At 44.5% G+C, this 24,602-nt stretch overlaps 1 protein-coding gene across 5 annotated transcripts in view; it reads right to left on the reverse strand.

Moving 5' to 3' along the window:
• The window catches only part of SLC2A2 (solute carrier family 2 member 2), a 72,813-nt gene that overhangs the window by 32,233 nt on the left and 15,978 nt on the right, over positions 1-24,602 (reverse strand). For 3 of the 5 annotated variants that reach the window (XM_029075571.2, XM_029075585.2, XM_029075577.2), the window contains 4 exons: positions 22,787-23,028; positions 12,066-12,190; positions 2,273-2,388; positions 1,135-1,297 (listed from right to left, as the gene is read on the reverse strand). In XM_029075571.2, coding sequence (XP_028931404.1) covers positions 1,135-1,297; positions 2,273-2,388; positions 12,066-12,190; positions 22,787-23,028 — 646 coding nt within the window. Of the gene's footprint in view, positions 1-1,134; positions 1,298-2,272; positions 2,389-8,449; positions 8,473-12,065; positions 12,191-22,786; positions 23,029-24,602 lie in introns of those variants that run through there. The other 2 variants (XM_029075596.2, XM_039913084.1) reach the window with 2 other exon arrangements.

Below are 24,602 nucleotides of genomic sequence, written 5' to 3' on the forward strand. Positions count from 1 at the left end.
CTGGGCAGTTTTAGAAATGTATTTATTATTGGTTGGAAATCTGTATTCAGTGCATCAAAACCTGCATGCAGAGTTTGCAATAATAATAATAATCATAGTACAGCATTCTGCAAAGTTTGCAATAACAATAATAATTATAGTACAGCACTCTGCACACAGTAATGCTCAATAAATACAAGTGAATGAATGAATAATAATGGTATTTGTTAGGTGCTTACTCTGTGCTAAACTCTGTTCTAAGCACTGAGGTAGATGCCAGGTAATCAGGTTGGACACAGTCCCTGTCCCTCATGGGGCTCACAGTCTTAATCCCCATTGTACAGATGAGGTCCCCGAGTCCCAGAGAGGTGAAGTGATTTGCCCGAGGTCACACAGCAGACAGGTGGCAGAGCCAGGATTAGAACCCATGACCTTCTGACTCCCAGGCCCGTGTTCTTTCTACTAGACCATGCTGCTTCCTAATTGCCATCCTCCCATCTCATTGGAGAAAAAAAGTTCCAAATCAACCAGAATCGTGAACCAAATATTTGGAGGCGCATACTTCGAAGGCTTCACGAGACGCAGCAAAGCGTAGTGGATGGAGCAGAGGCTTGTTGGTTGTTATATTGTACTCTCCCAAGGGCTTTGCACACAGTAAGTGCTCAGTAAGTACGACTGAATGAATGAAAAGGTCATAGGTTCTAATCCCAGCTCCTCCAATTGTCTGCGGTATGACCTTGGGCAAGTCACTTCACTTCTCTGGGCCTCAGTTCCCTCATCTGTAAAATGGGGATTGAGACCATGAGCCCCATGTGGGACTGTGTCCAACCCGATTTGCCTGTATCCAGCCCAGTGCTCAATAAAATGGCTGGCACATGGTAAGCGCTTAACAGATACTGCAGTTATTACTCCTCTGTGTATATGCCCAACTTTTCTTCAAGCAAATGTTTGAGGGTGCCAAGTTAGAAGCCCAAATCATGTCTTAATTGCTGGTACGATCATCCTCCCGTGGGAACCATCCACCTCGTGCTTTCATTCTGGGGCACAAGGAGAAATTTTTGGTGCACCAATTTTGCACCTACAGATAAGCTAAAATCAGACCTAATATGGTCAGACTGGGAAAACGAAAAACACCGAAACGATTGAGGGACTTACTTTTCTTCGCTTTTCCTTCCTGTCCGAGTTTGATGAGAAGGTATCTGGGGCTTTCCGGGCAGAAGAGGAGGAGGCAACTTTGAAGGACAGCGGGGGCACTAGACAAGCCAAGCAACACTGGCCACCGGTCATCATTTCCCAGGATGAAGTCAAGTCCAATGACCTGAAAAGGCAGATTCACATTACAGCTCCTATGCAGAGTCATGCTGGCTGAACCCTAACAGTGGGTCAGCCCCAGAAAGGAAATTCCAAAGCTTAAACCTTAGCCCGGACTCTTATCAGCTCAATGGAAAGCCTGATGATAATTTATGCTCCAAGTTGTAGCGTGTAAATATGAAATGGTACAAAATGATATTACTGATATTTCCTGTGCTTAACATGTTAAATGAGATATATATATATATCTATATACCTACATACATACATACCTACATACCTAGATGCATGAAATATATACATATATATATGTTTGTGTATATATGTTGTGCCCACCCCAAGACTCGATCCAATATATACATCAGACCACCACTCTCCCCACCTTCAAAGCATAATTAAGGCCACATCTCCTCCAAGAGGCCTTCCCTGATTAAGTCCACCTTTCCCGGGCTCCCTCTCCCCTCTGCATCATCTATGCACTTGGACCCTGATCTTTGTACGTGTATGTATGTATTATTATATTTATTAATGAAGCCTATATATCTAGAATTCTATTTCTTTATATTGATGCCTGTCTACTTGTTTTGTTTTGTTGTCTGTCTCCCCCCTTCTAGACTGTGAGCCCATTGTTGGGTAGGGATTGTCTCTATCTGTTGCCGAATTGTACTTAGTACAGTGCTCTGCACACAGTAAGCGCTCAATAAATATGATCGAATGAATGAGCACTTGCTGTTTACCCGCCGCCCTTCATCCCAGAGCACTTCTGTACATATCTTTACATTGTCTATTATAAATTATTTATTTCTATGAACATCTGTCTCCCTTTCCTAGACTGTAAACTCACTTTGGGCAGGAAACCTATTTGCTGACTCTGATGCATTTTACTCTCTCAAGCGCTCAGTCCAGTGCTCTGCACATAGTAAGCGCTAAGTAGCATTGATGATGATGATGATCACGCTTGTTTGAAACAATTCTTCTGTACCTGGCTTACAAGGATCCCCAAGACTATGGCCAACTGGTGGAAGGTTCCAAGAGCCCCTCGAAGAGATGTAGGAGAGATTTCACCAACGTACATAGGAACCAGTCCTGTTACTAGCCCTGGATAAAACACAATCAATCGATCAGTCAATCAAGCATATTAATTCATTAATTAATGCTGGCATTTGTTAAGTGCTTACTATGTTTGAAGCACTGTTCTAAGTGCTGGGGAGGATAGAAGGTGATCAGGTTGTCCCACGTGGGCTCGCAGTCTTAATCCCCATCTACTCACAGTCTTAATCCCCATTTTACAGATGAAGTAACTGAGGCACAGAGAAGGTAAGTGACCCAGCTGACAAGTGGCGGAGTTGGGATTAGAACCCATGACCTTCTGACTCCCAAGCCTGTGCCCTTTCCACTGAGAACTTACTCTACACCAAGCACTGTACTGAATGCTTGGGAGAGTACGATATAGAAATATAACAAATTTGGTCAATACGTTCCTGGCCCATGATGAGTTTACAGTCTAGAGGGGGAGACAGACTTTAAGATAAATTATAAATAATTTACTGATATGGACGTGTGCCGTGGGGTTGAGGTGAGGGGTCAGTATAAGAGAGTAAATCAGGATGACGCAGAAGGGAATGGGAGAAGAGGAAATGTGGGCTCAGTCAGGAAGGCCTTTTGAAGAAAATGGGTCTTCGATAGGGCTTTGAAGGTGGGGAGAATAGTTGTCAGTTGGATATGAAAAGGGAGGTGTTCCAGGCCCAGGCAGGATGCAGGCTAGAGGTTGGAGGTGAGAGAGTTGAGATTGAGATACACTGAGAAGGTTCGCATTAGAGGAGCCAAGTGTGTGGACTGGATTGTAGTAGGAGAGCAGTGAAGTGAGATAGGAGGGGCCGAGTTGATAGATTCCTTTAAAGCACTCAAAATGCAGATACGTCAAACTCACGGCAAGAACGGCTTCCAGTCAGCTCCAGTTTGAAGGAAAGATACAGTGAGAGCATCGATCACCTCAATGTTCTTTGTCCCCATCAGGAGAGTTTGCCACAAACTGGAGCCCTAGCTAGGCTTCAGTCAACAAAGGGATAAGGCCGAGTGGCCAGCAAGTCATAGAGGACTGGGTTCGGTAGCATTATGGCTCCTTTCATGTGTCCACTCACATCTCATCCCTTTCATTAAGGGCCAAATGTGGAGTGGGGAATTCATTCATTCATTTAGTCACTCATTCAGTCACATTTATTGAGTCCTTACTGTGTACAGAGCACTGTACTAAGTGCTTGGGAAAGTCGTCGTTGTTGTTTCATTCTGTCGAGTGGTGTCCGACCCATAGCGGCGCCATGGACACATCTCTCCCAGAAGGCCCCACCTCCACCTGCAATCGTTCTGGTAGTGGAGTCATAGAGTTTTCTTGGTCAAAATACGGAAGCAGATTTACCATTGCCTCCTTCCACGCAGTAAACCTGAACCTCCTCCCTAGACTCTCTCCCGTGACGCTGCTGCCCAATTAGGGTGAGTTTTGACTTGTAGCGGATGGCCTGCCACTGGCTAGCCACTGCCCAAGCTAGGGAATAGAATGGACAGGCCTCTGTTTGACTCTCCCTCCCGTAGTCAAGACTGGTAGAGGAGTTGAAACTCTCTAGGTGCCACCCTGAGAGGTCCTTGGGAAAGTACAATACAGCAATAAAGAGAGACAATCCCTGCCCGCAATGAGCTCATGGTCCCCTTGGTCAAATGGTCTCTCCACATTTATGTAAACATACTACACAGGCACATCTCCTCCAAGAAAACTTCCTTGACTCTTGGTTATTTTTTCAACCTTCTAATATGTTGCCCTGACTTGCTCCCTTTATTCATCCTCCTCCCAGCCCCACAGCACTTAGGTACATAGCTGTCATTTTTTTATTTGTATCAATTTCGGTCTCCCCCTCTAGACTGCGAGCTCGTAGGCAGGGAATGTGTCTGTTTATTACTGTATTGTACTCTCCCACATAGTACAGTGCTCTGCACACAGTAAACGCTAGATAAATATGACTGACTGGCTGCACAGGCTCAGCAATGTCCACTTGAAACTGAGGCCTGGGCTTCCTTCCACTTCCAATTGGACCCAGGTCAATCACTCAGTGGTATTTATTGAGCACTTACTGTGTGCAGAGCACTGTACTCAGCAGTTGGAAAGTACAATTCAGCAATAGAGACAATCCCTACCCACAGTGGGCTTACAGTCTAGAAGGGGGGAGACAGACATCAAAACAGGTAAACAGCATCAATAGCATCAATATAAATAGAATTATAGAGATATATATATATATATATATATACACATCAAAACAAGTAAACAGGCATTAATATAAATAGAATTATAGGTATGTACATATATACACAAGTGCTGCGGGGCGGGGAGGGGGGTATAGGAAAGGGGGCGAGTCGGAGCGATGGGGAGGGGAGGAGGAGCTGAGGAAAAGGGGGGCTTAGTCTGGGAAGGCCTCTTGGAGGAGGTGAGCCCTCAGTAGGGCTTTAGAGGGGGAAGTGTGATTGTTTGGCAGATTTGAGGAGGGAGGGAGGGAGGGCATTCCAGGCCAGAGGTAGTATGAGGGCCAGGGGTCGGCGGCTAGACAGGCAAGAGGGAGTCAAAGTGAGAAGGTTAGCACCAGAGGAGCAGAGTATGGGGTTTGGGATGTGAAAGGAAAGGACTTACTATGTGCTAAGCATTCATTCGTTCAGTTATGTTTGTTGAGCGCTTACTGTGTGCAAAGAACTGTACTGAGCTCTTGGGAGAGTACAGTACAACAATAAACAGACACATTCCCTGCCCACAGTGAGCTTACAGTCTATGGGGGGGGGTGATATACATTGATGTAAATAAATAAACTGAACAACATATTATAATTATAATTTTAAATTAAATAATTAGAAATAAATTAAGTTATGGGCAGACATGTTCCCTGCCCATCTACTGGGGGAGACAGATATTAATATAAATCATCAATTTATAATATATAGTTTAAAGATATCAGACTCAGACACTGGTCCACCAAAGATCAACCAAGGCCGAGTAGGCCTTAGGAATCGATTGGGTCAGATGGGCCAGAATGGAAGAACCTGGCCCAAGACTCTGTGATGCATACCATGGATGCTCCAGCTCTATTTGGGTCGCTACCGACACGAGAAGCAACATGGTCTAGTGGACAGATCACGGGCCTGGGAGCCAGAAGAACCTGAGTTCTAATCCCAGCTCAGCCATTTATCAGCTGTGTGACTTTGGGCAAGTCGCTTCACTTCTCTGGGCCTCAGTTACCTCATCTGTAAATTGGGGTTAAAGACTGTGAGCCCCATGTGGGACAGGGACTGTGTCCAACCTGATTAGCTTCTATCTACCTCAGTGCATAATACAGTGCCTGTCACATAGTAAGTGTTTAACAAATACCAGAATTATTATCATTATGAACAGTGCTTGGACATGTTACGCTCTTAACAAATACCATTCATTTATTCATTCAATCGTATTTATTCAGCACTTACTCTGTGCAGATCACTGTACTAAGCACTTGGGAAAGTACAATGCAGCAATAAAGAGAGACAATCCCTGCCCATACTGAGCTCACCCTCTAGAGGGGGAGACGGACATCAGTACAAATAAATAAAACGACAGATATATATATAAGTGCTGTGGGGCTGGGAGGCGGGGAAGAGCAAAGGGAGCAAGTCAGGGTGATGTAGAAGGGAGTGGGAGGTGAGGAAAAGTGGGGCTTAGTGTGGGAAGGCCTCTTGGAGGAGGTGCCTCTTTGATAAGGCTTTGAAGTGGAGGACAATTAATGTCTGACGAATTTGAGGAGGGAGGGTGTCCCAGGCCAGAGATTTGACTTGGGGCAAGTCACTTAACTTCTCTGTGCCTCAGTTACTCCATCTGTAACATGGGGATTAAAACTGTGAGCCCCACGTGGGACAACCTAATTACCTTGTATCTACTTCGAAAAGTGCTTGGCACATACTAAGTGCTTAACAAATACCACCACCATCATCATCATCACCATCATGTGGGCCAGGGGACGGCCGGCGAGACAGGCGAGAGGAGGCACAGTAAAAAAGTTAGCACCAGAGGAGCGGAGTGTGTGGGCTGGACTGGAGAAGGAGAAAATGGAGGTGAGGTAGAAGGGGGCAAGGGGATGGAGAGCTCTGAAGCCAAGAGTGAGGAGTTTTTGTTTCGTGCAGACGTTATTAGGGAACCACTGGAGGTTTTTGAGGAGCAGAGTGACATGCCCAGACCGTTTCTGTAGAAAGATAATCCAGGCAGCGGAGTGAAGTATGGACTGGAGTGAGGAGAGGCAGGAGGTTGGGAGTTCAGAAAGGAGGCTGATGCAGTAATCTAGGTGAAATTATTATTATTACAAGCATAACAGACTATATATATCTATATAATATAATATAATAATGGACTCTCTAGACTGTGAGCTCACTGTGGGCAGGGAATGCGTCTGATGTTATATTGTACTCTCCCAAGCGATTAGCATAGTGCTTTGCACACAATAAGCACTCAATAAATATGATTAAATGAAGGAATGAATGTTGTTAATATTAGCATAGGGTCAGAGGCCACATTCAAAAGAAGCAATATTGCTTAATGGAAAGAGCACAGGCCTGGGATCAGAGGACCTGGGTTCTAATTGTGGCTCTGTCACTGTCTGCTGCCTAACCTTGGGCAAGTCACTTTATTTCTCTGAGCCTCAGTTCCCTCATCTGGAAAATGGGGACTAAGACTGTGAGCTCCATGGGGGGCATGGACTGTGTCCAACCAGGTTAGCTTGTATCTCCCCCAGAGTTTAGAACAGAGCCTAGTGCACTTAACTTCTCTAGGCCTCAGTTTCCTCAACTGCAGAATGGGGATTCAATACCTGGTCTCTCTCCTACTTAAACTGTGAGCTCCTTGTGCGACAGGAACAGTGTCTGACCTGATTATCTTATATCTATCCCAGTGCTTAGAATAGTCCTTGACACATAGTTAAAAAAAGACCTAAAAAAACACAGCTTGTACTTTTGCCCTGTGAGAACCTGACCGTGATATTTTCCTCTGCCACGTCCAGTAATCAGCTTCGCTTCTTGTTCTCTCTGCAACAGCCATGCTCAGTGTTGACAAATGGAAAGGTGGGAGTTCTTTCTAGCCTGGCCTCCTCAGACCTCACGACAAAAGCCAATTTGGTTCAGATACCTTTGTTTATGCTTGGGGGAATGAAAAAAAGATGTTTAATTAAAATGCCAACTTGACATCTGTGGGCATTTTAGACTCTCGCTTCAATGGCTGTGAGAAATCTGTGGAAGGGAATCCTAGTTTTTGGAGCCTATAATGGTAAGGGCATTTTAGGCTTAATTTGTCACCTCAGTACCCCTCTAAGGGACACAGTCCTGTGCAAATGCCTTCTTTTGTTCTAAAGGTAATTATGGCTATAGAGGAGAACCCCCAGAATGCCTCTCTAGAGCCAGGAGGGATTGAAAAGGCAGTTGTTGTTTGGGCCAAAAGGGCTTCTTAAAACAAAGAAACTCAGTTGGCTAGCTTTCAGGGTCAGGGGATTGATTCAAATTTAGAATTTAGCACCTTGGTAGATTTCTTCTTTTCCAGATGAGTGAGTGATGGGCCTGTTGACCCTGGGCTTCCTTGATCTTTTGGTTTGGGAAGTTTGCGAAGTTGTGTGCAAGAGTTTGCTGGCTTTATCTCTCAATTCCCATTTATCATTCATTCATTTCAATCATTCTTTCATTCAGTCATTCAGGTAATAGAGAGTAAAGAACAATAGCTCATTCGGTTTCTATAATATCTCAGCCCATAAAAATGAACAAATATTATAGATGATAATGATGGCATTTACTAAGCTCTTACTATGTGCAAAGCACTGTTCTAAGCGCCGGGGAGGATACAAGGTGATCAGGTTGTCCGACGTGAGACTCACAGTCTTCATCCCCATTTTACAGATGAGGTAACTGAGGCACAGAGAAGCTAAGAGACTTGCCCAAAGTCACACAGCTGACAAGCGGCTGAGCCGGGATTTGAACCCATGACCTCTGATTCCCAAGCCCGGGCTCTTTCCACTGAGCCGCACCAATATTATTCACTACTTAGGTGGAACACATCAGATACTGAGGAGCATTTTTTAGAGGTTTGGACAGAAAGTGAAAAATAATGACATACCTATTGGGAACTGGTTTCAAGCAACATAACTGGAATTTGGTCGGATCATTAAGATTAATTATTTTTAGTCAGGCTTTTCTTTTGTTCTTTTCTTCCAAAACATGCAAACTTCTGCTAACTGTATTTATTCTAGAGAATTAAAATGAGTGGGGTTATTTAGTGGTCACTATTGCCTTCCTTCCTGCACATGAGTAGAGGCTTTTCCTTTCTACCGACATGGCATTTTACATGGAAAAGTGATTTTCATAAAAAAGCTCGTGCAATCAATCAAAATATCAATCATACTTATTGAGCACTTACTATGCTCAGAGCACTATACCAAGCATTTTGGAGAATATAATATAACAGAGTTGATAGACATGTTCCCTGACCATAACAAGTGGAAAATTCCAGAACTGGGAGTTGTAATCCACTAGATTTTTAGCCCCTTGAGGGCAGGGATCATGTCTACCAATCCTGTTGTACTCTCCTAAGCATTAATACAGTGCTCTGGACATGGTAAGCATTCAATGAATACTGTAGGTTAATTAAGCCTGGAGTGGGCAGGAATTGTCTCTCTTTATTGCTAAACTGTAGTTTCCAAGTGCTTAGCACAGTGCTCTGCACACAGTAAGTGCTGTGCTCAAGCGCTTAGTACAGTGCTCTGCACATAGTAAGCGCTCAATAAATACTATTGAATGAATATTTATAAATACGATTTACGTATTTATTTATAAATATGATTTACATATTTATAAATGCAATTTACGTATTTATTTATAAATATGATTTAGGTATATATTTATAAATACGAATGAATGAAAAATTGACCTGGCTTCAGCCGGATTGCATAATGAGGGATCATTCTCCTCTAACGGGCATGTGGCTGGTAATTATGTGATGCAGTGTCAAGAGACACTTCGGTGTGGGTATTGTAGTGCTGCAAAGTAGTGAGAAGCAGCGTGGCCTGGTGGAGAGAGCACGGGGCCGGGAGCCAGAAGGACCTGGGTTCTAATTCTGGCTCTGCCACTTGTCTGTTAGGTGACCTTGAGCAAGTCACTTTCCTTCTCTGGGCTGTGGTTACCTCATCTGTAAAGCGGGTATCGAGACTGAGAGCCCCACGTGGGACATGGACTGTGTCCAAATTGATTAGTTTGTCTCTACCTCGGTGCTTAGTACAAGGCCCGGTGCACTCTAAGGGTTTAGCAAATACCATAAAATTTAAAAAAGTGAGCTGACAAAAATGCGAGGTTCTTCAAGAATACAATCCCTGTGACTGAATGTAAAAATGCCACTTAGGCCCCCTATTTTTCAGCTCAGGAATATTTCAAGACCCTGATGGATTATCAATATTATGGAATTGGAGAAGACTTGGAATTTAATTTTGCATTCTGAGATTTACTGGAAACAATCTTTATTTTCCCCCCGTGAAAATCAATCAGTGTTATTTATTGAGTGCTTACCGTGTGCAGAGCACTGTAAATAATATACCTACATCCCCTGCATATGGAATGGAACTCTTGTTGAAATATGGTCCATAAACTTAAATTCTTCACATGAAATCCTGTTTTGCCACTAGAAATTTCAGACTCAAAATGAAGTAAAATCCCACTTCCCAGATTCTTCCTTTCTTTCCGAGTTGTCGTTTTCTACTTGCATGGCACGTGGCCTTTCTCGATCAATCAATCCACCGGTAGAATTTAATGAGTGTTTCCTGAGTGCAGAGCACTGTACTAAGCGCTTGGGAAACTACAATACATTAAAGTATTGTACCTGTCCACAAAGAACTTACAATCATGAAGGGCATGGTGATGTAGATAAGAGCAAGGGCTTGGGAGTCGGAAGGTCTCTCTTCATTGCTGAATTGTACTTTCCAAGTGCTTAGTACAGTGCTCTGCACACCATAAGTGCTCAATAAATACGATTGAATGAATGAAGGTCATGAGTTCTAATCCCAGCTCCCCCACTTGTCTGCTGTGTGACTTCGGGCAAGTCAGTTCACTTCTCTGGGCCTCAGTTCCCTCATCTGTAAAATGCGGATCGGGACTGTGAGCCCCATGTGGGACAGAGACTGTGTCTCACCCGGTTGGCTTGAATCCATGCCAGCGCTTAGTATAGTGCCTGGCACATAGTAAGCACTAAACAAATACCATATTAATTGTTATTATTATTAGAGGGGAGGCCGACAGTAACAGACAGGGGAAATGGCAGACTGTAAGGTTCTGTACTTAAGTGCTACAGGGCTGAGGGTGGGCTGATCCTTTCCTGAGCCCTGAGGGTCACATGAGGACAACCCACCTACTACCGATACAGCATTCATTCATACGTTCGTTCATTCAATTGTATTTATCGAGCCCTTACTCTGCGCAGAGCACTTGTACTAACCACTTGGAAAGTACAATTTGTCAACAGATAGAGACAATCCCTACCCAACAATGGGCTCACAGTCTAGAAGGGGGGAGACAGACAACAAAACAAGTGGACAGGCATCAATAGCATCAGTGTAAATAAATAGAATTATAGATATATATATACGTATCATTAATAAAATAAATAGAAACATATGTACATATATACACAAGAGCTTTAGGGTGGGGAGGGGGATAGAGCAGAGGGAGGGAGTAGGGACCTCAGTGTACAAGATGGTGTTGCCAGACTAGCCCCAGGAATCACTCTCCCTAGAAATGCAACTAACAATAATAATCGTGGCATTTGTAAAGCACTTACTATGTGTCAGGAACCATACTAAGCACTGGGGTCAGTACAAGCAGATCGGGTTGGACACAGTCCCTGTCCTACAGGGGCTTACAGTCTTAATCCCCATTTTAAAGGTGAGGTAGCTGAGGCACAGAGCAGAGAAGGAACCTGCCCAAGGTCACACAGCAGAAAAGTGGCACAGATTGGATTTGAAACCAGGCTTTTTCTATCCACTCTGTCCACTAGATCACACTGCTTCTCTAGCTAGCTAACCTGATCAGCGTCGCCCAAACCGAAAGAGATCCCAGGTGGACAGTAATAATAATAATAATGTTGGTATTTGTTAAGCACTTATTGTGGGCAGAGCACAGTTCTAAGCACTGGGGGAGATACAAGGTAATCAGACTGTCCCGCATGAGGCTCACCGTCTTAATTCCCTTTTTACAGATGAGGTAACTGAGGCATAGAGAAGTCAAGTGACTTGCCCACAGTCACACAGCTGACAAGTGGCAGAGCCGGGATTCAAACCCATGACCTCTGATTCCCAAGCCCGGGCTCTTTCCACTAAGCCATGGTTTGGTGGGTTACCCTGGCGCTTTCCCCTTGCCGCTTGGGCAGCAAGAAGGCTTTTTGATGCCTCTGCTGATCCAGCACATGATTACAAGAAGCTTATTTATGTAAACCTCAAAGTGGTTGCCCACCCACCTCCTTATCAAACAGAAACTCCTCACCGTTGGCTTTAAAGCAGTCAATCACCTTGCCCCCTCCTACTTCACCTCCCTGATTTCCTACTACAACAGCCCGCACACTTCGCTCCTCTGTAACGACAATCTGTTTTCACCTGTGTCACTTGAATAAATATAACTCGGTAACTCAGTGGACTTAGCCTAAAGGACTTTTGGTTAAAAAAGAAAAAAAGAAGAATTAGGTCCTCACTTACCACAGTACAACCCCATTATGGCTCTGCCAGCGATAATAAGAATATGAGATGGCCCAAATTTAGCCAGTCCCATCAGGAGAGCTCCAGCCACAGAGAGACAGTTTGCAGCCAACATTGCTTTAATTCTGGAAGTAAGGACAGAGTTATGGAGTAGTCAGTCCAGGATGAAATTGAGAAACAGTACGGTATTTGTTTTAATGAGATTCCAGAATACTGGGCTTTAATTTTCACTGTGCTGTCAGTGCTACAAAAGGAATTCTGAATTTAAGGTGGGTTCTCGGTTTATTGGGATTAATTAAAATTGGGCCATTTGTACCGTGAAAGGAATATAAATGCTCAGGTGCGGGGTAGATCCTAAGCAGGGGGCACAAGTTGTGAGCACAACCTTCTCACTCTACTTCGATCTCGTCGCCAAACCCTTGCCCAGGTCCTGCCTCTGGCCTGGAACGCCCTGCCTCCTCAAATCCGACATACAATCACCCTCCCCGGGTCAAAACCTTATTGAATAATAATAATAGGGATGGTATTTGTTAAATGCTTACTATGTACCAAGCAGTGTTCTAAGCACTGGGGTAGATACAAGGTAATTAGGTTGTCCCACATAAGGGCTCACAGACTTCATCCCCATTTTACAGATGAGGGGATTGAGGCCCAGAGAATAATAATAATAATGTTGGTATTTGTTAAGCCCTTACTATGTGCTAAGCGCTGTTCTAAGCGCTGGGGTAGATACAGGGTCATCAGGTTGTCCCACGTGAGGCTCACAGTTAATCCCCATTTTACAGATGAGGTAACTGAGGCACAGAGAAGTGAAGTGACTTGCCCACAGTCACACAACTGACAAGTGGCAGAGCTGGGATTCAAACCCATGACCTCTGACTCCCAAGCCCGGGCTCTTTTCCCTGAGCCAAGCTGCTTCTCTCACATCTCCTCCAAGAGGTCTTCCCTAATTAAGTCCTCCTTTCCTCTTCTCCCACTCCCTTCTCTGTCACTCTGACTTGCTCCCTTTATTCATCAATCCCCACAACTCTTATGTACATATTTGTCATTTATTTATTTATATTAACAACTGTCTCCCCTTCTAGACCGTCAGCTCCTTGTGGGCAGGGAATGTGTCTGTTATATTGTTATATTCTACTCTCCCAGATGCTTAGTACAGTGCTCTGTACACAGTAAGCTCTCAATAAACACTTTTGAATGAATGAGCCATTGCAGAGTACTCTAGCAGTTGTCCTGGCATCCAGGATCTGGGTTTTGATTGGCCACGTTGGGTAGTAATAATAATAATAATAATAGGAATTATCATTATTATAGTAATATTTGCTAAGTGCTTACTATGTGCCAAGCTCTATGCTAAATGCTCGGATATATATAAGATAATCAGGTTGGACACAGACACAGTCCCGGTCTCACATGGGGCTCATAGTCTAGTAGGGGGTATTAAATCCCTATATTACAGATGAGGAAACTGAGGCACAGAGACGTTAAGCGATGGAGCCCACAACAGGCCAGTGCCGAGTTAGAACCCAGGTCCTCTGATCCCTAGGACAATGCTCTTACCACTAGGCCACATCCCTTCACCCGGGAGGTTTGGTATTGGTTTCTCATCTTATTAACAGTTTTGGATGAGACACCAGGACACAAATTCGAGCTCACACTGGTTCCCCAAGTCTGAACAGATCATTCAGGTCTTTTGCTAAAACTCTGGCTGCAGTTGTCATTAATGGAGTTATCTGTTGATGGATAGCTTGTTTGTACTGTTTTGAAATATCGAGATTATAGTCACAATGAGTCTATTTCTTGCATAAAGAGAAGCAGCATGGCTTAGTGGATAGAGCACGGGCCTGTGCTCTGAGTTCATTCATTCATTCAATAGTATTTATTGAGCGCTTACTATGTGCAGAGCACTGTACTAAGCGCTTGGAATGTACAAATCGGTAACAGAGACAGTCTCTGCCCTTGGATGGGCTTACAGTCTAATCGGGGGAGATGGACAGACAAGAATAATAGCAATAAATAGAATCTAGGGGATGAACATCTCATTAAAACAATAGCAAATAAATAGAATTAAGGCGATGTACATTTCATTAACAAAATAAATAAGGTAATGAAAATATATACAGTTGAGCAGACGAGTACAGTGCTGAGGGGAGGGGAAGGGAGAGGGGGAGGAGCAGAGGGAAATGGAGGGAAAAGAGGGTTAAGCTGCGGAGAGGTGAAGGGGGGTGGTAAAGGGAGTAGAGGAGCTCAATGTGGGAAGGCCTCTTGGAGGAGGTGAGCTCTCAGTAGGGTTTTGAAGAGGGGAAGAGAATCAGTTTGGTGGAGATGAGGAGGGAGGGCGTTGCGGGACCGCGGGAGGACGTGGCCCACGGGTCGACGGCGGGATAGGCGAGACCGAGGGACGGTAAGGAGGTGGGCGGCAGAGGAGCGGAGCGTGTGGGGTGGGCGGTGGAAAGAGAGAAGGGAGGAGAGGTAGGAGGGGGCAAGGGGATGGAGAGCCTTGAAGCCTAGAGTGAGAAGATTTTGTTTTGCACGGAGGTTGATAGGCGACCACTGGAGGTTTTTAAGAAGGGGAGTGACATGCCCAGAGTTTTTTTGCAGGAAGATGAGCCGGGCAGCAGAGTGAAGAATAGACTGGAGCGGGGTGAGAGAGGAGGAAGGGAGATCAGAGAGCAGGCTGACTCAGTAATCTAGCCGGGATATTACAAGAGCCCGTAACAGTAAGATAGCCATTTGGGTGGAGAGGAAAGGGTGGATCTTGGCTATATTATAAAGGTGAGACCTGCAGGTTTTGGTGACAGATCGGATGTGTGGGGTGAATGAGAGAGCCGAGTCAAAGATGACACCAAGGTTGTGGACCCGAGAGACGGGAACGATGGTCGTACCATCCACGGTGATAGGGAAGTCAGGGAGAGGACAGGGCTTGGGAGGGAAGATGAGGAGCTCAGTCTTGCTCATGTTGAGTTTTAGGTGGTGGGCAGGCATCCAGGTAGAGACGTCCTGGAAGCAGGAGGAGATACGAGCCTGAAGGGAGAGGGAGAGGACAGGGGCAGAGATGTAGATCTGTGTGTCATCTGCATAGACGTGATAGTTGAAGCCGTGAGAGCGAATGAGTGCACCGAGGGAGTGAGTGTAGATGGAGAACAGAAGAGGGCCAAGAACTGACCCTTGGGGAACCCCAACGGTTAGAGAATGGGAGAGGGAGGAGGAGCCTGTGAAGGAGACCGAGAATGACCGGCCAGAGAAATAAGAGGAAAACCGGGAGAGGACCGAGTCCGTGAAGCCAAGGTGAGATAAGGTGTGGAGGAGAAAGGGATGGTCGACAGTGTCAAAGGCAGCTGAGAGGTCAAGGAGGATTAGAATAGAGTAGGAGCCATCGGATTTGGCAAGAAGGAGGTCACGGGTGACCTTAGAGACAGCGGTTTCTGTAGAGTGGAGGGGACGGAAGCCAGATCGGAGGGGGTCCGGGAGAGAATGGGAGTTAAGGAATTGTAAGCAGCGAGTGTAGACGACTCGTTCTAGGATCTTGGAAAAGAAGGGTAGTAGGGAGATAGGGCGGTAACTGGAAGGGGAAGTGGGGTCGAGAGAGGGCTTTTTTAGGATGGGGGAGACATGGGCATGTTTGAAGGCAGAGGGTTCTAATCCCGGAATTTCCATTTGTCTATTGTGTGACATTGGGTAAGTCTCTTCACTTCTTTGTGCTTCAGTTACCTCATCTGTAAAATGGGGATAAGGACTGTGTCCAACCTGATTGACTCATATCTACTTCAGCACGTAGAACAGTGCTTGGCACATAGTAAGTGCAGCATGGTGTAGCAGATAAAGCACAGGCCTGGAAGTCAGAAGGTCATGGGTTCTAATCCCGGCTCCACCACTTGTCTGATGTGTGACCTTGGGCAAGTCATTCCACTTCTCTGGACCTCAGTTACCTCATCTGTAAAATGGGGATTGAGATGGGTGAGAACGAGGCCCAGTGAGAAGGTTAGTGGCGGCAGAGGAGTGGAGTGTGTGGGCTGGGCTGTAGAGGGAATAAAGAGAGGTGAGGTAGGAGGAGGCAAGGTGATGGAGAGCTCTGAAGCCAATGGTAAGTTTTTGCTTGATACGAAGGTTGATAGGGAACCACTGGAGATTTTTGAGGAGAGGGAGGTGACATGCCCAGAGCGTTTCTGTAGCAAGATGATCCAGGCAGCAGAGTGAAGTATAGACTGAAGTGGGGAGAGACAGGAGGTTGGGAGATCAAAAAGGAGGCTGATGTAGTCATCCAGTCGGGATAGGATGAGTGATTGTACTAACAAGGTAGCGGTTTGAATAGTGAGGAAAAGGCGGATCTCGGTGACGTTGTGAAGGTGAGATCGGCAGGTTTTGGAACGGATTGGATGTGTGAGGTGAATGACAGAGCAGAGTCAAGGATAATAATAATAATAATAATGTTGGTATTTGTTAAGCGCTTACTATGTGCCGAGCACTGTTCTAAGCGCTGGGGTGGATACAGGGTAATCAGGATGTTCCACGTGAGGCTCACAGTCTTAATTCCCATTTTACGGATGAGGGAACTGAGGCACCGAGAAGTGAAGTGACTTGCCCAAAGTCACACAGCTGACAGGTGGCGGAGGTGGGATTAGAACCCATGACCTCTGACTCCTAAACCCGAGCCCTTTCCACTGAGTCATGCTGCTTCACCTGGGTTGCGGGTCTGTGAGATGGGAAGGGTGGTAGTGCAGTCCACAGTGATGGGAAAGTCAGGGAGAGGGCAGGGTTTGGGAGGGAAGATAAGGAGCTCTACCTTTTCATTTTGACCTTTACCAAAATCAGGTCAGTTTAACTTTAGACTGGTCAGTTCAAACCTTTACAAAAATCTGCCCCTTCCTCTCTGCCTAAACTGCTACTATGTAAATGCAAGCGCTTATCCTATCCCACCTTGATTATTGAATCAGCTTGCTTTCTGACCTCCCTACCACCTGTCTCTCCCCACTCCGGTCCATACTCCATTCTACTGCCTGCCTCATTTTCTTCAAAAATGTTCAGAACATGTTTCCCCACTCAAGAAATTCCAGTTGCTGCCCATCCACCTCCACATCAAACAAAAACTCCTCATCATTGGCTTTAAAGCTCTCCATCACCTTGCCCCCTTACTATTCTACCACAACTCAGCCCACACACTTTGTTCCTCTAATGCTAATCTTCTCACTGTACTTCCATCTCTTCTATCTTGTCACCGACTTCTGGCCCACATCCTACTTCTGGACTGGAATGTCCTCCCTCCTCAAATCAGCCAGATGATTGCTCTGTTCCACTTCAAAGCGTTTTTGAAGGCATATCTCCTCCAAGAAGTCTTCCCTAACTAAGCTCCCCTCTCCTGCTTTCCCACTCCTTCTGCATCACCCTGATTTGCTCTCTTCAATTCATCCTCCCTCCCATCCCCACAGCACATAGGTCTATATCTGTATATATCTGTAATTCATTTATCTATATTAATGTCTCTCTCCCCATGTAGACTGTGAACTCAATGTGGGTAGGGAATGTGTCTGTTTGTTGTGATATTGTACTCTCAAGTGCTTACTTCAGTGCCTTGCACAAAGTAAGCGCTCAATAAATACGATTGATTGAATGAACCCAAATATACAGAAGTACTTTGGAGGTGATGTGGAAGTGCTGAAGTGCATGAATTATTTTTATAATCTCTCAGGACCTTAGTATCATAGAAAAATTAGAGGGTCTACACATTTTAACATGCCATCTAAGAAAACCTGAACTTTCTCCCCAAATATAAATATAAGCATTTAATAGGAAGTCATCAAAGCAGTAACAGAAATTCCCCTCTACGTATTTATATCAAGATTTTTAAACTCGGTGCAAGCACCTAGAAAGATTGTATTTTTTGCAGAAGAACAAACTAAGATTTAAATTTGATCGATCGAAAAATATCTGGTTCAGTGAGGCCCAAGAAGAGAACCTGGTAGAAATGATATTGAATAGATTTTAATAAAATAATCAGCAGACACTTAAAGATGTGGTAAACGAGCGGAAAACAGTTGGGATTCCACATTGTTGTGACAAAAAGAAACGGAGGAAAACGAAGACAGAGGGAGTTAGGGATGGATGGATACACAGAAAGGAAAGGAGAGAGATGGAGTTTACTTCCGTTCTACTGACACTCTGGTGTAGAATCCTTCCACTCTTCCTTTTAAAATGACCTCCATCCACTACCCCTTCTTTCCCTGACTGAGTGTGGACTGAGAGGGAGATACACTATGAGGAAAACGTTCTTGGGCTCGGGAAGAAATATCCCATGAGGAAAACTGGGCTGAGAAGGAAGCAATCCATGAGGAAAACTTTCCTGGGTTGGGGAAGATACTCCCCATGAAAAAAAGTGTGCTGGTCTGAGGAAGAAGTACAACATAAGGAAAACTGTGCTGGACTGGGGAGGAAGCATCCCATGAGGAAAACTGTGCTGGTCTGGAAAACTGCTAGATCAGATTTCTTCCAGTTTCCCCTCTCCACAGACCAAAACATGCATACTCTATATGAAACAGAGTGGGTAGAGAGTTAACTAGAAGTGAATCTACCTGCTTTTCATTGCCAGCAAGATTTTAACCAGAATCCTTCGGGACAGGCTAATTTAAAACATAGTCAACACTGCCGTACCTAAATCCAGTGTCATCTCTGAGTAAAAAACAATCCAGTGGCTTTGTCTCTTCAGCAAAACAGAATCAGAGAAAGTGCAAGCCCTCTGTAATATATTTAACCTTATAAAAGCACTTGACATCAATAGACCAGGGCTCTGGAAATTGCCAGGAAAATTTGTCTGTCCTGAGGAATTCACCAAGATTCTTAGCCTACTTCCTGATGAAATAATTGGTTGAGTGAGAAGGACTAGTAGTACAAGTTCTACCAGGATTTACTAGACAATCACTTGGTGCAGTGCAATTTTTAAATGCTCGCAAAGTCCGGAATTAAAAAAAGCAAGCACATTCCCTTGCCTACAGGGAATTTATCGGTTAATCAATCAATCATATTTATCGAGCGCTTACCGTGTGCATAGATATTACAATATGATAGAGTTGGTAGACCCATTTATACTTTAATGGAGGATACAAACACAAAATGAATGGTAAGAGGAGTCAAAGTCAATAATTGACTATCAAATTAAATAAACATGTATACAAAAATGCTAAGACTCCCAAATCTCCCTCTCTGGCCCTGACTTCTCATGTGACTTGTAATCCGCATCTCCTTGTGCCTTCAGGACACCTCCATAGTGTGGTCTAGTGGGTAGAGTCCGGTCCTGGGAGTCAGAAGGACCTGGGTTCTAATCTGGCCTCTGCCACTTGTCTGCTGTGAGACCTTGAGCAACTCACTTCACTTCTCAATTACCTCATCTGTAAAATGGGGATTAAGACTGTTAGCCCCATGTAACATGGGGACCGTATCCAAATGGATTAACTTGCATTTACCTCGGGGCTTAGAACAGTGCTTGGGACATGGTGCTTAACAAACACCATAAAAAAAAAATTTACATTCTCACATTCTCACACTACTGGTTGTTCCTGTTCCATATTTCCTGATCTGTTTCTTCCTCTCCCACCAAAATGCTACGACCCTAGTTCACAAGCTGTGTTGTTCTCCCGGCTAGACAATTGCATCAGTTTCTTCACAGTTCTCCCAGCCTCCAGCTTCTCCCCCATTTAATGTTTCTGCATTGCTCAGCCCACATCTCTCCTCTTCTCAAAACACTCCGGTGGCTCTCTGTGTCTCTTCACATCAAGCAAAAACCCCACAGTCGACTTCAAGTTTCTCCATCTAGCCCTGCCTTACCTACCTGCTCTCTTCTCTGGCTATTAGCCAAACTGCTGTCTTCCTTCTTCTAACCCTAACTCTCTCTCAATTCTCCTGCCTCCATCCTCTCTTGCTCACACTGTTCTGGCCTGGAATTCCCTCTTCACAAAAGACAGATCACAGCTCTCCTGGCATTCAAATCCCTTCTAAAATGGCACCATCTCTAACAAGCCCCATTAGCACTGTAAGGATCTATCCCTACATGCAAACAACCCTGGTGAGAATGTCTAGGATCGATATTTTCCAACCTCTCCATTGGTCTTTTCCAGTCAGGCTTGGGTTCATGGAGAGACGTTCGTCGACAGTAGTGCATTCTTCAAAGATACGGGACAACTACATATACACATTTTAGGCTATCAATCAATCAATCAATCAATCAATCCATCAGTGGTATTTATTGAGGGCTTACTTTGAGCAGAACTCTGTACTAAGTGCTTGGGAGAGTCCAAAAGAGTTGGTAGATGTGTTCCCTTCCCACGACAAGCTAGTCTCCTCCGCCAGAGGAAATCCAAGAACAGAGGCAGAAAATTCAGGGTTTCGATTTCAATTTCCTAGATTAGCCAGGTAACTGCCTTAAATCTACATTTTGTTCTGTCATTCAATTGTATTTATTGAGCACTTACTTCATGAAGTGCACTGTCCTAAGTACTTGGGAAAGTTCAATAATAACACTAGACAGATCACCTGCCCGTAACAAGCTTTCAGTCTAGAGGGAGGGGGAGACAGATACTAATATAAATAAATGAATAAATGAATAACAGATATGTACATAAGTGCTGTAGGACTGAGGCGGGGGTGAGTAAAGGGAGCAAGTCAGGGTGATGCCGAAGGGAGTGGGAGAAGAGGAAAGGAGGGCCTTATCAGGTAAGGCCTTTTGGAAAGGATGTGCCTTCAATAAGGCTATGAAGGTGGGGAGTAATTGTCTGATGGATATATTAATAATTTTATTTATTTGTATTGTTGTCTGTCTCCCTCCCGTAGACTGTAAACTCACTGAGGGTGGAAAATGTCACTTTTCATTGTACTGTACTTTCTCAAGCACTTGGTACAATGCTTTGCACACAGGAAGTGCTTAAGAAATAGAATTGAAAGAATGAATGAATATATGAGGAAGGAGAGTGCTCCAGGCCAGAGGTAGGATGTGGGCAAGAGGTCAGTGGTGTGAGAGACAAGGTTGAGGTAGCGTGAGAAGATTAGTACTAAAGGAGCGAAGTGTGCGGGCTGGGTTGTAGTAGGAGAGTAGTGAGGTGAGGCAGGAGGGGATAAGGTGATTGCTTTGAAGTCAAGGGGGAGGAGTTTCTATTTGATGTGGAGGTGGATGGGCAACCACTGGAGGTTCTTGAGGAGAGGCGAAATATGGGCTCAGTGCTTTTATAGAAAAATGATCCAGGCAGCAGAATGTAGTATGGACTGAAGTGGGAAGAGACAGGAAGCTGTGAGGTCAGCAATGAGGCTGATAGAGTAATCAAGGCGGGATAGCATAAATAATTAGATTAACTTGGCAGCATTTCGGAGGAAAGGACAGATTTTAGTGAAGGTTGAAATGACAGGATTTAGTGATAGATTTAGCAGCGTGGCTCAGTGGAAAGAGCATGGGCTTGGGAGTCAGAGGTCATGGGTTCGAATCCCTGCTCTGCCACTTGTCAGCTGTGTGACTGTGGGCAAGTCACTTAATTTCTCTGTGCCTCAGTTACCTCATCTGTAAAAATCGGGATTAAGACTGTGAGCCTCATGTGGGACAACCTGATTACCCTGTGTACCCCAGCGTTAGAACAGTGCTCTGCACATAGTAAGCGCTTAATAAATACCAACATTATTATAGAGGGGACTCGAGGATAATGCCAAGGTTATGGTCTTGTGAGACAGGAAGGATGATGGTGCTGTCGACAGCGATGGGAAAGTCATGGGGAGGACAGGGGTTGGGTGGGAAGATAAGAATTTATGTTTTAGACATGTTAAGTTTGAGGTGACAGGAGGACATCCAAGTAGAGATGTCTTGAAGGCAGGAGGAAATACAAGACTATGATTCTATTTATCTAGTTTGATGGTATTGATGCCCGTCTACTTGCTTTGCTTTCTGTCTCCCCCTTCTAGACTGTGAGCCCGTTGTTGGGTGGGTTGTCTCTACCTGTTGCCGAACTGTCCTTTCCATGAGCTTAGTACAGTGCTCTGCACACAGTAAGTGCTCAATAAATATGACTGAATGAATGAATGAACAAGACAACAGAGAAGGAGAGAGATCAGGGCTGGAGATGTAAATTTGGGAATCATGCACATAGAGGTGGAGTTGAAGTCATGTGAGTGAATGAGTTCTCCAAGGGAGTAGGTATAGATGGAGAACAGAAGGGGACCCAGAACTGAACCTTGAGGGACCCCCCTCAATTAGGAGATGGGAGGGGGAGGAGGAGCTCTTGAAAGAGACTGAGAATGAGAGGCCAGAGAGATAGGAGGAGAACTAGGAGACGACAGTGACAACGAAGCCAAGACTGGACAGTGTTTCTAGGAGAAAGAACTGGTAGATAGTGTTGAAGGCAGTTGAGAGGTCGAAGGGAATGAGAATAGAGTGGAGGCCATTTGATCTGGCAAGAAGGAGATCATTCCTTTGAAAGGGCAATTTCTGTGGAGTGAAGGGGACAGACGCCAGATTGGAGGGGATCAAGGAGAGAATTGGAGGAAAGGAACTTGGGACAGCAGGTGTAGACAATTGGCTTGAAAGTTCTGGCGGCGGAGAGCTGACCAATCTCATGGTGTTTTGAGTGCCAACCTCAAAATTCTAAGTTACCTTGTAAATAGAAATGTAAGACTTAACCCCAAGCACCAGATTTCTCTAAAGGAAAGTATCAAAATTTTCACTGCGTGTTCCAGAGCCTGAGGAGATTGCATACCTTCCTAATTTGTCTCCAAGCCATCCCCCAAAGAAGGAAGAGATCATCCCTCCAACAGCAAAGATGGACACGGATAGAGACCAGTACATGGTAACACTTGCATGGGATGAAGATGGCTCAGCCTTTTCCATTTCTGCAGGCATCACTGTATAGTCTGAACTGACATTTACATAATCTGTAAAGTTGATCACTCGCTCATCCAAGGAGATACCAAGTACATTTCTGTAATGGGACTCTATCACCTGAAATTAAAAAAACAACACAGAGTCAAAAACACAGTTTTGCCAGTTTTTCTTGGAATCATTTTAAGGGGGTAGCATGATGAAGTGTGATGTTCATTGACTTGGGGGCCTTGCCTCTAGGATTTGGGTGAATCTGGGTCTATTTCTCTCTGGAGGTTGCGGTTGATTGTTATAATTAGGACCTGTAATTAACAGGGTTTGTGTTACTGTACGCTGTCAAAGCAAAGTTAATTTAATGCAGAATTCCCAAATTTTTATTATCCGTGAACCGGTGGAAACCAGTTTACCAATCAATGGCATTTATTATGTGGTTACTGTGTGCACTGCACTGTACTAAGCTCTTGGGAGAGTATGATACAATAGAGTTGGTAGACACATTCCCTGCCCACAACAACTTTATTAGTCTAGAGGGGGAGACAGACATTAATATAAATCTTAGCCAAAAGGCCGAGCTCTTAGGAAAATAACCTATTGATAGGGAGACCGTAATGCGGGCTTGTGAAATAACGGTTCATCTTACAGTGGGGCTTCAGTGAGGAGACCAAATTTATCACATAAATGGCGTTAAGGATTTGGGAAATAATGGCTGAGTCAGCATGGAGATGATGTAATTTTGACAAGATTATCTCACTTGAAATAAACATTTCTGATTCCGATCAATAGAGGGCTGATCTAAGATTCAGGCCAAAGCAAACCTAACAGGCACAAACTCGAATAAGTGTTGGTAAACATGATGGTAAAAAGAACTAGTTGAAAATCTCCCTTCCATGGAACTGAAAACAAGGATGTTTCTATTTGGGCCATTAAGAAACATGAGGTTTGGATTTTTTTTAAAAAATATGTAAAATATATGTAGTGTAGTAGATAGAGCATGGGCCCGGGGGTCAGAAGGCGATGGGTTCTAATTCCAGCTCTGGCACTTGTCTTCTCTGTGACCTTGGGCAAGTCACTTAACGTCTCTGTGCCTCGGTGACCTCATCTGTAAAATGGGGACTAAGACTGTTAGCCCAATGTGGGACAGGGACTGTGTCTGATTCAATTTGCTTGCATCCACCCCAGCATTTAGTACAGTGCCTGGCATATAGTAAGCACTTAGCAAATATAACAATTATTATTATCACTATATATGTATATATATATATATATATATATATATACACACACACACATATATACACATATACAATATATATATTTTGGCCCTGACATACTTGGGCTGAGCCGGTCAAAGAGTTTTGCAAAATATTTCTTAAAAAGTTTGTCTACCCCTCCATTCACCCTCTCTTTACCTTCTTTACCCTCTTCTTTACCATGGCAGGTCGCCATGGGGAAGGTCAGTCAGTCGATTATATTTGAGTGCTTACTGTGTGCAGAGCACTGTACTAAGCGTTTGGGAGAGTACAGAATAATAATAAACAGACATATTCCCTGCCCACAACGAGCTAACAGTCTAGAGGTGAGACAGTCAGCGTTAGGAGAATTCCACTTGGAGCCATGCCATGGGTTGTCAAGTTTCTGAACAAAAAGCCACAGAGAGCATCTTACACAGCCACAGGCTCAGCAGGAATTTTGGA

Source organism: Ornithorhynchus anatinus, chromosome 1 (genome assembly GCF_004115215.2).
Source record: "Ornithorhynchus anatinus isolate Pmale09 chromosome 1, mOrnAna1.pri.v4, whole genome shotgun sequence".
NCBI classification, from domain to species: Eukaryota; Metazoa; Chordata; class Mammalia; order Monotremata; family Ornithorhynchidae; genus Ornithorhynchus; species Ornithorhynchus anatinus.